The following is a 13,113-nucleotide window of genomic DNA, read 5'->3' as shown; positions in this document are numbered from 1 at the left end:
GGTGTCATTTACTCTCCTTCTCTGCCTGAGTTTGTCTATCTGTAAGATGGAGATAACAGCACCGATCTTTCAAGTTTGGTGTGAGGATAAAATATTTGTAAAGCACTTTGCAAATCTTAAGGAGCTACAAAATGCTCTTTTTTTAACCAAGGTTTACAAAACACTCCTCGTGACAACCTAATGAGGCAGTTAGTCAATAGCCAATCACCTGTCCCTTAATTAGCATGGGAACTCTGTGACTTTAATAAATGCCTCAGAGGGCTGCCTGTAGCTCAGTTTAAGTAACTTAGCCACTTTTACAATGCTGGAGTCAACAGGGATCCAGTGACAAGGGCCTTGCTACTCCATGAACAACACTCTATCTTGGCTCCAGAGGCATTTTCTCTGGCTGTCCCCCAGACCTGGAAGCTACATATGCTAATCCCCCCCCACCCCCAGCTGCCATGGTTGAATGTCTTGCTTCCCAATCCTACTGTCCACACCAATCAGAAAAGGCCAAAGCTCAGAAAGAGCATCTTAGGAAAAGGGCATCTTCTCCACCAAACACCCCAGTTTGCCAAGCCATCAACAGCCTGACATTCATGTCATCGATCTTCGAAAGCCCACCTGAAAAAAGCTTAGAAAGTCTGGTGTGGATATGGGCAGAGCCATTAGCCTTGCTGGCACATTCTCATTTCAAGGGCTCCCTAGCCCACCCCAATCTTAGTGCCCTTTTGAGAGGGCAGAGATGTCTGATGGGGTGCAGGAGGGTGGCGGAACATGAGCCCAAGAAGGTGACTCATGAGTGCTTCCCAGAACAGCGAGGTGAATGGATGACCCACCCTCTTCCCAGACAGGATGTTAAAGGATTCCACGACTGCCACGCCAATACCACCTGCAGCTGCCGACGGTTTATTGCACAAGAGATCAGCATTACTGAGGCAGGAGGGATAGTACAAAATGAGCTGGCAACCAGCTCGCTACTACAGAAGTAGCGACAGACACTTCATTTATGTACACATATGTACACGCATACAAGTGCACACACACACACACACACACACACACACATACACACACCTAGAACTGATGCCTTGTGGCCAGGGCAGAAAGGTCCAGCCACAGCAGCCTGCAGGATCAAAGGGGTTGCAGTACAACACAGCAAACTGAGCAAACAGAGACTGGTGCCCCCACCCTGAGCCAGGCAGCACTCAGAGGACGACACGACACAGATCAGCGTGGAGCTGCCAGGCTCCAGTCCCCGAGGAGAGGAACCAGCCGGGAAGCAGCTGCCGAAGAACCCTACTTTAAAGCTAGAACCCTATGGCATGGGTTGGGATGGGTAAGGAGGAGACGGAGGAGGCATCTGAGGGCTCCTTAAGTAAAGCAGGATGTTCAGATACAGGGAACAACAGGAGAAGCAGAGTCCTTGAGTGCTGGGAGCCTGAAGGCGGGGCCAGGCCCTGGGGGTAAAAGGCACCGCTGCCCATCTTCCTTTCCAGTGGGCCCAGGGGCAGAATGAAGACACTCTCGCCACCCAGCTCCAAAACAGGCGGCCATGGGGAACGCTGGAGAGCACCTACTGGTGGTGGGAAGAGGAAGGGACCCCGTCCCTGAGGACCAGGAGTCTGAGTCAGGGTTCACCCACAGAAGCCCCTGCTCTGGCCAGCGGCCAGCTCTCCTGCCAAGTGGGGCCCTGCTCCAGAGGAGCTTCCAGAGAACTCGTTTCTGCATTGAACCCCCACCTTGAGGAAAATGTCCATCCCACCCAAGCCTAGGCGATCCTCTGAAGGCCACACTAGACTTGGAGGGCCTTGAACTATGTTCCTGAGGGGGAAGAGGGGAGAACCCTTATGGCCTTGGGGCCTGGTTCTCCAAAGGTCCCAATCAAACCCAGGGCTAGGGCTCCAAGGAGCGACGGCAGAATCGCCCCAAAAGGAACAAACAAAAACCCATGATATGCTCCTCTAAAATGACCACGGCCAGAGCCTCATCCCCTCCTCCACCACAGGGGCCTGTGGCACTCATGCCCAAGCCCTGGCTGGGCTCATACAGAGGGGGAGGGCTGCACCCCAATCCCTCACTCTCACATTCAATTTAAACGAATCACTAAAAAATGCAAAACTTCTATTTCAAACACCAAGACATCTCCTATTGGGGTAGGAGACGGAAACCTCCCCCAAGAAGCTCATCTATCCTTTGCCTCTCATCGTCCCTTCTTCTGGGCATTCGCTTGGTCCAATGAGAACAGGGGTTCCTTCTGCCCCTGCTCACAAATGTGATGCTCCAGCACTGGAAAGATGGGGACACCTTTACCGAGGAGATTCTGGCCCCCGGTCTCTGCTACAGGGCACACACACACGCACACTCACACATACTGTGAGAAGAGGGGTGATGGGTCGTCCCAGGCTCCATTCCAGTCTCCCACCAGCTGGCTGCCAAGCATGGGGGACAGGAGCTCATGGGCACTAGGGCCTGGGAGAATATGCCAATGGGAGGAGAGTTAGAGACCCCCACCACACCAGCCGCTGGGGACCTCCAGAGGGTCACATGTCCTGCTGCCACCTGGCATGGACAGGACTTAGTGACCGGCCTGCCACAGCAGGCGACTTGAGAGGGGGCTGGGCATCACTCTTGTCCGAAACCCTCTGTCTCCTCAATGGCGTACAGTAGCTTCTCCTTCAGCTGTTCATAGCTCTTGTAGGGAGGAAGATCCAGACGGTTGAAGCTGGGAAGAAAGAATGAACAGTGCTGTTGGCCTGAGCCCAGGGGCCTCAGACTCCTCCCCTGCAGGGCTCCCCACTCAAAGCCGAGGGAGTCAGAGGGATGGCTTGGCTGGACCGCGTGCCTCCGCTCCCTGAGCATGGCCTGCTCGGTTAAGCCACAGCCCAAAGGAGCGAGTGTCAGGCACAGACTGGCGTCCCCAATCAGGCGCACGCATCAACCCCCACTCTGTGGGCATGTCCTGTATTTCCTAGGCTAGCACCTCCCCCAAAGGAGCAGGCTTACCAGGTATGGCTCCGAGGCAACCAGGTCTCCTTGCCAACCTTGTCAATGCAGAACTTCTGGGGTCCATTGCTGCCTAGTGGCCGTGATAAAAACATGGGTGTTTGGTGAAGTAGAAGACGGCCCCATGGCTACTCCAGCCCACCCACCACCCCCATTATTCATGCCACTTCCGGTATTTAGAAGCCACTAAGGTCATGACCACCCCCAGCAAATGCTCCAGCTGAGCCTATGGAACTCTGGGATTCCACAGCTCCTGCCTGTATTCATTTCAGCCAACTGGATGTCTCTCTTCCTGACTATCCTGGACCACCCCCCTCCCCAATAGAGTCCCCACATTTCAGGGGGAGAAACACCAACCAATGAGTTCTGCAAATCCTCCCACGGGCAGGCGGCAGGTGCCAGTGACAAACTGCAGCAGGCGGATCCTTTTCTCATTGTCCATCTCCTTCACCACCTGAAACCCAAAGAACGGCACCAGTCAGACAAGACACCAGGCCTCAGCAAGTCTGCCCTAACCATCAAGCTGATGAAGGAGAGAAGTACAGCGAGAGATTAAGCCTCGTCTCTGGCCTGAGCTACAATACCCCCCAGGGCATTCTCGATGCAGGTGAGGATAAAGCACCAGCCCAAAGCCATGCAAGACAGCAATGAACACACCAACCCAACCATCTCCCAAAGGACAGAACTGCAGAACATTAGCAGCAATCTGCAAGGTAGCACTGGGCCCTGGGACCTTTCAGCCTGCCTACAGGGCCCTCTTCAGTCTCTTAGTGTTCTCTCATTCCAGCAGCAATCTCCCATGGAGCCAAGGAATCAGACTTGTCCCTTGGGTCCTTCACCAAGGCTAGCCTGGGATCTTTAAAGGAGAAAGCACTTCTCTACTCATGAAAGCCCAGGTCTGAAAACCCATTGCATTTCTCTAAAGACTGCGAGGGAAGTCACTGACTAGTGAATTTCCAGCCTCTGCTCATCTTCCAAAGCTCTGCCTCCTATACAGCAGTCATTAGGGCTGGGATGAGGGTGACCACTAACTTCTACTTGTCACCCTCCATGCGCCATGCCAAATCCTTTCCGGGCGAGGAGAGCCTTATGCTTTCTTTTCAAGGAACCACATTTGAAGTCTGAGGACAAATAGCCACAGGTAGGATGTGTGTGTATGTATATGGGTGGGTGCCTTTGCACAAGCCACCAGGCATGTGGGCTGCGAGGTGGGGGAGGGTGGTAAAGGGTAACACACAGTGCCTCGGGATGCCTCCCAGGGCCCCTTCTCTGCATCCACGTCGCCCGCCCTCCCTCCCTAGAAGCAGCAGGGGCCATCCCCAAGACTCACCTGCCAGAACCACTGGATGGGCCTGCTATTTTTGGTATAGTGCCGATAGATGGTGTTCTTCTGCCAGTCGGGCATATCAATCTCCTGCATACCACACAGCATCAACTAGGAGATAAATGATGAGACCCATCAGCACTAGGGCCAGATCCCATCCCCCCTCAGGTGACCCAACCCCGGGGAGACACTGGCCAGGGCCTGGGGACAGACCTAGGCCTCGACAGGAAGATACTTTAGATCTGTATAGGTATCTAGATTCCTTAATTTCCCAATTAACTGAGGTTATACCCTTTTTAAGGACCATGTCTTTAATTTTGGGGGCAGCTAAGTGGCACAGTGGATAAAGCACCAGCCCTGGATTCAGAAGTACCTGAGTTCAAATCCGGCCTCAGACACTTGACACTTACTAGCTGTGTGACCCTGGGCAAGTCACTTAACCCTCATTGCCCTGCCCCCCCCCAAAAAGAATGTATAAGTCTTTAATTTTAACCATTTGACATAGAAATCCTTCTAAAATGAATCAAATCTCTCCATGCTTCCTTAATAAAGTATTCTGGTCATAATTTAACCTCTTCTTGCTGACTCAGGGCAAACATCATGAATATCAATTACTGTACTCTGTCACCCTCAGGACCTAAATATGCAGAGACAAGTATCTGCCTCGGTTCAAAGTACTTCAAGTTTTCATGAATTTCATTTCAAGTGTTTGATGCCTCCCAAATTCTCATGTATTTTTAACAGCTCTTCTCCCTTTTCCTTAATAAGAAGCTGTCAGCTGTAACTTTCTGCTGCTGTTACTGTGCCAGGCCCAAGCCTCCCTCCTCCCTCAGATTTCTAATTTGCTGTTCTGATGCTTCTGGACTGGAAAATCAAATAACATCAAATCTGTTTCATTATGTAAAAAAGAAGAGAAAACAGGCACTGACTGAGGGGCTAAACGCCCTCTCCTGAGTAGAGTAAACATGGTTTATTGAGTATATGGACTTTTTAAACATGTGTTTTGGCTTTTCAGAAGCCTCCTTTGCTAACTCTCTGGGGATTAATTGAAGTTCTAAAAGGCCAAGGCAGCTAAAAAAGCAACCTCTGGAGATGAAAGGGCCATTCTTTAAAAAAAAAAAAAAATGAGGGGGTGGCTAGGTGGCGCACCAACCCTGGATTCCGGAGTACCTGAGTTCAAATCAGGCCTCAGACACTTGACACTTACTAGCTGTGTGACCCTGAGCAAGTCACTTAACCCCTACTGCCCCGTGCACCAAAAAAAAAAAAAAAGAAAAGAAAGAAAGAAAGAAAGAAAGAAAGAAAGAAAGAAAGAAAGAAAGAAAGAAAGAAAGAAAGAAAGAAAGAAAGAAAGAAAGGGCCATTCTTCCAACAGGATGCTTCTCTATTAACAAAAGAGGAAGTCTCTACACATGAGTAGCCCAGGAAGGGTCACCTACCTGACTTTGGAAGCACTTGAGCTTGCTAACCTGGGACCGTGCTTACTATAATATGGCCTGAAAGTCACAAATGTGGAGTTTGGGGAGCCCAGTTATCTAGTCCAACCCCCTCCTTTTACAGGTGAGTAAACTGAGGCCACAGAAATTAGGTAGTGATTGGTCTCAGATCTCTTGGACAAGAGGTGGCAGACCCGGGCCTCAGGCTCAGCTTCCTGAGCTCTAAACCCTCTGTTCTTTTCCAAAGTACTACGAGGCCCAGATTACCCAGAGAGGGACAGCCCCAGAAGCAAGTTCGACCTCTCAGCTACTTAAAGGGGAGCCACTAGGAGCACAGGGAATGGAACAAACCAGGAACCGAGAGCCCCAAGAGACTCGAGGATCTCACCTCCAGCTCCTTCTCGTCAAAATAACGGAGCCATTCCAATGGGGCCACTTCATTGAAGCCATCGAGGAATGCTTTGGTCTGCTCTTCCACACCTCGGGTGAACCTCCAGTCTGTCAGCAGCCTGCAATCCAAAGTTGGCCCATCAGCACCAGCCCTCCTCCTCAGGTGCTCTGCCATGCCTGGAGTCGTTTGACACGTATCAACCAAGCCACAGAGGCAGGGAGTAAGCCTGGGTTCAACCCCGTGCTCCACAAGCACAGCTTTTAGTCATTAGTTCTGTGCAAGGTGATCCAGAGATCACTAGGACATGAGCCCTACCCTCAAGAAGCTTATCATCTAAGAGAAGACAGCTACCCAAATGTGCTGAGTTATAAGGCTGTAAGACCAAAAAAGTGTTACACAATGAGACACAAGAAGACACCTCCCTTCACTGCTTTGCAGAGGTGATAAGTCCACAGGCACGACACTCTATGTTGTCTGAATTTTTTTTTACTGATTAGCTTTGTTAATTTTGTAATTTTCTCTTTTTCTAATGAAAAAAAAAATTTGAACAACAAAAAATATCACCCATATAAATGATAAAACAGGTGAAACCATGAGAATGGATGTCATCACCAAGGAAGTGAAGTGTGAAAATGATAATTATTTTATAATTACAATTTATGTAATAATTATGTCTTTAAAGACTTCCCCTTTGAAAGTCTTTAAAGAGTAAAACAGAGTCAGAGAGATAGAGACAGGCCAAAGCAAAGAAAGTTGAGGGGAGAGTCCTGAGGAATGGTTCTATTTAGTGGGTAGGAGAAGAAAAGTAAAAGATCTTCTGTCACAAAAACCCAAGAAAGAATCGAGGGTCAAGAAAGAGAAGGCAGTCATGTTAAATGCTGCAGAAAGAGCAAGAATGATAAATGGGGGGGGAGGGGGGAGGATGGAATGGCCTTTAGCAATGGGCAGCCTTTGGTGATGTTGGAGAGAACAGTTTAGGTAGAGAGGGAGACAGTCGGTCGATAAGGAGTTGAGGAGTGAATGGGGGGTGAGTCAGTGATCAATGTTTACTAGCTTGGCAGTGGAAATGACAGCTTGCAGAGACAGCAATCTCTTTTTAAGCCAGAGGATACCTGAGAGTGTTTTGGGAGGAAGGGGAAGAGGAGAAGCCAGTGGAGCAGATTAGAAATGCAAATATTTATTAAGCTAACATGAGAAGTAGGGGTTCTAAAGTGTGCAGGAAGTGTTGGGAGTGCTTGTGTTGGACATTGCCTTTCCCATATAACAAGAAGCAAGATCACCTCCTGCAAGTGAAGTGGGTCGGGTGGGACTGGGGATGTGAGAAAAATCAAAGGATCCCTGTGAGAAATTCAATAGGCAGATGATAGATAATATGCAAATGAGATGGGGGCCCACATGATAAATGGGCAATGGTTCCGACCAAGTTTCAGGTCCTTCTCTTTCTACAAGTGTTTGGCAGTTTATGTGATTATCGCACAAGCATAATCCATATCAGATTACTTACCATTTGAGGGAGTGGGGAGGGCAAGAGAGAGTTTAGAACTCAAAACTTTTTTTTTTACATTTTTAATATGTAATTGGGGAAAAAATAGAATATTATACAAGTGTTTGGCAGCCCAGATGAGAGAATGGATAAAACAATGTCGATGGAGAGAAATATGGAGGTTGAGAACTGACAAGGTAGGCTCACAGAGTTCAACAGACATTCCATCCAGCAAACATTTATTAGGTAGCCCTCCAAATGCAGAAGGATTTGGGGGCTGTCATGGGAGTGCTGTTGAAATGGCTACCCCTGTGGTGTCATTTGAGCAGGGAGGCAGGGAAAGGCAAGCAGATGTTGCTGGATTAGAAGGAGGAGGACAAGGTAAGAAAGGATTAGAAGTTCTGATGCACAAGAAGGGTAGGGTCAGTCAAAGTGAGGTGGGAGAAGGGCAGGAGGTCACCATCAGAAAGGAATTACATGTGGTTCAAGCTCCTGGGAGTGAAGCCGTGAAAGAGTTGACAAGACAGGCTGGAGACCCAGGCCTGTGTCATCACCAGACTGAGAGGACTAAGCAGAAGCATGGAAAAAAAGTGTGTGTGTGTGGGGGGGGGGGGGGAGCGCGGCATTGGCAGGCATGGGAATGAAAAGACCACACCAAGTGGGCCAGGAGAAGGCGGGGAGAGGGTGGTCAGAAAATAAGTCACACAAGACAATGTGCAGGGGAAAATGAAAACGAGACACGGAGCTCAAGAGGTTCATCTGGGAAGGAGAGAAGGAACGAGGAGGAAAGAGGGAGAGAGAGAGAAAAAAAAATAGAGAGTTGAGAGTTCTAGATTTTATTATCTGAGGCGTTTTCTTCTCATTCATTGGAAATCCAGGCATGGGGCCCTCATTGTTCCAGAGAGCTGGAACTTTTTCAATATTCTTTTTTAAGTAACAGAAATTAGTCAGTGAAAAGGAGATAAAAATTCAATCAATCAATCAATTAAATTTGAGTCTGAAAAAAAGGTTTGGGATTCTGGAGTGAACATGCCAGCTGCCCAGCAGCCAGATCCTGATGCCTGACCAAGTCCTGACCGGCTGTGCCACGGGGGGCCAATCCCCTACTCCCACTGAATGTCTGTTAAATGAGGATAATGATGAATCATAATGGACCCCTGCTTCCTGCTCAGCCTGGTGGGGAAGAAAGCATTTTACAAACTATAGGGTGCCACATAAATGGGGGCAACAATGCCAAGTCCGGTCTCATCACAGTTTCCACAAAGAATGGAAAAGGCCTCAGAAACTGCCTTCCATCTATGCAGTGTCTGGCTCACCCGTTTACGTGCTGTCTCCCCATTAGAATGTGAGGTCCCTGAGGGCAGGGATGGTGTTTTTGCCTTTGCTAAGCAGAGTGCCTGGTGCATGGCAAGCACTTAATCAGTGCTTGTTGATGGACTGACAGATCCCAGAGCGATGTGTTAATTCTCCCTTCCTTTACCCCAATAGCCAGTGCTATTACCATCACTTGGTTCACATACTCCAGAAACAAGGGTGCTTTCACCGTGGCTGGAGGGCAGGGTGCTAGGGTGGACAGAGAACCAGCAGACCCTAATCTGAATCTCTGTCCACACTCACTCGGACAGGTCATGTGCTCTTGCCTGTATTACTTCATTTCACTGAGCCTATTCCTTTGTTTATCAGTTGGGGATCACAACCCTTGCCCTCTCCATCTCAGGCCCGTGAGGAAATAAAGTGAGTTACTGTGAGTCACGGGGGGAGCCTTTGCCATTCAAGGCCTGGTTTGTGGCTGGCGCCCCAAAGAAGAACACAGGCATGAGGCAAACACACCGTCCTGCCTCGTGGACCAGCAGAAGACTAGGCCGTGGCTTCCTGTGCCCAACACAAACACGGGCTCCTTTGTGTCAGTGCATGAACACTGACTGCAGGCAGTGCAGGGGGGAAGCCAAGGACCAGGCCCACTGAAGGAGCTGTGACACGAGAGGGAAATGAAGGCCCGCCTCCCCCGCACTGCCCCCAGCTCCTACAGCTCCCCCCCAACTCCCGGCCGCCCCCCATCCCCGGAGGCAGGCCCAGCAGTGCCTTCTCGGGACAAGGCTCCGTTGGCCCCAGTGCAGCTCACACTGCGGGGCTTTCCTCCCCCTCACTCCATCCTCCGAGATTTACATGATGTATTCTTCTTTGTTCTCCTCTGTGACTCGGATGCTCTCGCCTCCTTCCTTCAGCTCATGGGTTGTCACCTTACCCAGGATCTCCATGTCCTGGATGAAATAGAGCTCCAGCCCACACTCCTCCAGGTTGTTTTCTCTGGGGAGGGAAGTGAACAGGAAGAATAATTTACACGGTAGGACATGAGCTCCCCAAGCCTGCTCCCCCTGCTCACTTCTCTGTCTGGGGACCCGAAAGGGCCTTGGCTTCTAGTCACTGACGGTGTGACGCTAAGCTCCGACCCGATCACAACCTCACAGGTCAGGAAGACGCTTTCATTTCAGCCCGTCTGCGCTCTAGCGCCACAGCGAAGAAGCAAATGGCTGGATAACAAGGCTGAGTCCTCCACACCCAGGGCTCGGTCCTGGCTGAAGGAGCCCCCAGGGACACCAGGCACCTGCCCACCCACACAAAGGCTGTGGTCCTGCTGGCAATGGGGACCACTCACTTGATCCAAACAATGGAGTTGTAGAATTCAGGGTCAATGGATTCTAGGTCCTTCAGTGTCGGTCTCTTGTTTAGCATGCGCTTGTAGAAGGGGAGGGTGAAGCCAGTGTCGATGAACTTCCCATGATAGAGGGCCTAGGGAAGGAAGTGACAGGCAGAGTCACCTCGGCTGCTCATCATCCCTGAGCACGTAGGACACGGGAATGAAGGAAGCATAAGTCCCAAAGCCAGACTCTGGCCTGCCCAGGGACCCAGAGGCACTGAGGAGAGGGGCTAGGAAAAGAGGAAAGCTCGTTTCTCCAAACCAAGGGCCCTCCTTGGCTGTGTCCCACCTCTGACACGCCATGATGTCAGTCCCGGACCCTAGGACACGTTCCACTAAGCAAGGCGGCTGTTCCTGGGCCGTGCCCACAGAGGAGAGCTGGGTGTCTGGCTGCCCCTTGGCTCAGCAGGCGGCTGCCCCTGGGCTTATTGAGAGCACTCGTCTAAACGGCTCCAGGGGGCTGCCTGACTCACGGGCTACAAGATCTGGGAGGCAGAGGCAGCGGCAGCCAAAAATAATGCAGACACTGGAGAGGACTGGCGGGCCAGTCGTGAGTAATAGTCTGGGGTTTTACTGCTCTGTCCTGTCGGCTCTCAGGGCAGGCAGCCTTTGGGAGACCTGGAAGGAATGTACCCACTTCCTGAGCCCAGCACCTTGGCCAAAAACTTCTAGACGGGGGGAAGGGCGACTCTGAGGCACAGGCACTGCGGTCCCTGGCATCCTCCAGGGGAAGAAGGAGAAGAGAGAACTGGGGCAACCAGGGGAAGCAGCCAATTGACATCAAAATAAGAACATGTCACATCCCTCAGTCCATCCTGGGTCTTCTAACTTAGGCCACAATATGGCTCTCTCTCACCATAACTGCCCTTCCACAATCAGACAGGCGTTCCCATAGGAGACGGGCTCCCAGCCTGTGAGTTCAATCACACGGCTGCTATCCCTACAAACCTCCCAAGAAGGCTTCTGACACACCCCGCCTCTCCTCTCTATGCATTCTGAACCTTCCCCATCTGTTCTAAACTCTCTGCATCTCCAAATGACACCTCACTGACACATCACAGACAGTGACTCACACAACTCCAAGAAGTGGCCTCCAAAGTAATCAGGTCAATGGTTTTGTAGTCAGGGGCTGCCACTGCCCTCTCTCTCCCACCCGCTACCTGCTACAGATCCATGAGTGCCTTAAATTGCTACCAGGGGTTCTCAAATTCCTGCCTCCTCTCTGCTTGAACTGGGTTCTCCAAACCTCTGAAGCAATGAGTCAGAAGCAACCAATTAATCAACAGGCATTTATCATGTGCCAGGCACTATGCAAGTCTCTGGGGATACAGTGGCAAAAAGGGAAGCCCCTGCCCTCCGTGAGCTTCCAGTCTCTGGAGAGACAGGTAACTGACAATGGCCACGCTCCGGAGATGTTCAGCACAGAGATACGCTGTATTACCCCAAAGCCAAAGAGTTATCTCCGGCTGGATGGCACTGACATCACCCATCACTGGCTCCTCAGGAGAGCGTGCCCAGACTGGGCCTTTGGGGTTCTGCGGGATCCTGCCCCTCCCCCAGTCCCGCTATCCTTAGACCCACCAGCATGGCCAACACTGCAGGACCGGCAGGGGGCGACTGGCTCTCGGGGAGAGAGGCGAAAGTTAAGGGAATCCCCAGGACTTCTTTTCTGAATATTGGGGGAGGGGGGGGTTAATGTCAGTTGCTAGGAAAGGACCCTGGCACTAGTACATGTCTTTTATCATGTCCATTTAAGGACAGAATCCAAGAGGTGTTAGGACCAAAGAGCTTGTGGACTCTTAGAGGACAGGGATGGAGCTTTGAGCGGGAACAAGCTGCCAGCCAGCAGAGAGTGACACCCCATCCTGCTGCCCCCACTCCAGGTACAAGATTCCACATACTGAATTACAGCCCCCCTCACCCAGGAAGGCTCACGGCCACAGCCAGTCATTGCCTCCAAGGAGAGGACAGCCCTGTATGTGTGCGCTCCTCTTCTTCCCTCCCTACTCTGCTTCCTTGGGCATCAGGAAGGCAGGGAGGAGAGGCCAGGCTCCGAGCCCTTACCATTGCTATAAACCTGCCGATGAAGCGGAAGTAGGTGAGGTGGTCTGGGTTGATGGAGGAGGCCGGGTTGATTTGAAGACAGTAGTTGTTCTTCCCAGCATATTCAAACAAACAATACATGGGGTTGAGCACCTCGTGAGACAGGAGGAAGAACCACTCTCTGTGAGAGAAGAGAAAAGACAGAATCAAGGCTAAAGGGAGTCTATCCTGAAGGCACCGCACTGCACGGAGGCCTCGGCCACAGCCTCCGAAGGGAGAGCTGCGGCCTGGAATCCCAGGAACAAGGCCTCGACGGTTCTCCTGGGGTCAGCCATACCCGGCAATGTTACAGACTTCAGTCAATAAAGAGGCGGCAGGAGAATGTGGAGGGGCTGGGACGGGGAGCAGCTTACCCGCCCCACACAGCGGCAGAGCCAGGGAGGCATGCCCCTCAGCTGAGGGCGGGAGAATGATGAATACAACAGTAACAACATCAACACCACCAACAGTAACAGCAACAACATCAACAAATAGCATTTGTCCAGCACATTAAGGTTTGCAAAGCACTTTACAAAATTCTTATGGCTCCTGTTCCTCCCCTCACCGGTCCTAGTTCAGACGGCTCTAGTAGCCGGCTTGTGCCCTGTGACACAGGCTGTGGAAAGGCAGACTAGACAACATGTGTATGGCCGGGCTAATATTGACCTTCTAGATCCGGCTTTCCCAGGCTTGCTTTACTTCTGGGTAACC

The 13,113-nt window shown here is 51.1% G+C and overlaps 1 protein-coding gene across 6 annotated transcripts in view; it reads right to left on the bottom strand.

Annotated features, from left to right (window-relative positions):
- Positions 1-976: 976 nt before the first annotated feature.
- WWP2 (WW domain containing E3 ubiquitin protein ligase 2) overlaps positions 977-13,113 on the bottom strand; it is a 120,981-nt gene continuing 108,844 nt past the window's right edge. For all 6 annotated transcript variants that reach the window (XM_043985718.1, XM_043985715.1, XM_043985714.1 and 3 more), the window contains 8 exons: positions 12,385-12,544; positions 10,279-10,412; positions 9,789-9,929; positions 6,137-6,257; positions 4,319-4,423; positions 3,346-3,442; positions 2,989-3,061; positions 977-2,707 (listed from right to left, as the gene is read on the bottom strand). In XM_043985718.1, coding sequence (XP_043841653.1) covers positions 2,608-2,707; positions 2,989-3,061; positions 3,346-3,442; positions 4,319-4,423; positions 6,137-6,257; positions 9,789-9,929; positions 10,279-10,412; positions 12,385-12,544 — 931 coding nt within the window. In that variant the 3' untranslated portion in view covers positions 977-2,607. The remainder of the gene's footprint in view (positions 2,708-2,988; positions 3,062-3,345; positions 3,443-4,318; positions 4,424-6,136; positions 6,258-9,788; positions 9,930-10,278; positions 10,413-12,384; positions 12,545-13,113) is intronic.

This window comes from Dromiciops gliroides, chromosome 2 (genome assembly GCF_019393635.1).
Source record: "Dromiciops gliroides isolate mDroGli1 chromosome 2, mDroGli1.pri, whole genome shotgun sequence".
In the NCBI taxonomy this organism is placed as follows: domain Eukaryota; kingdom Metazoa; phylum Chordata; class Mammalia; order Microbiotheria; family Microbiotheriidae; genus Dromiciops; species Dromiciops gliroides.
This window is presented reverse-complemented; position numbering and strand designations above follow the sequence as displayed.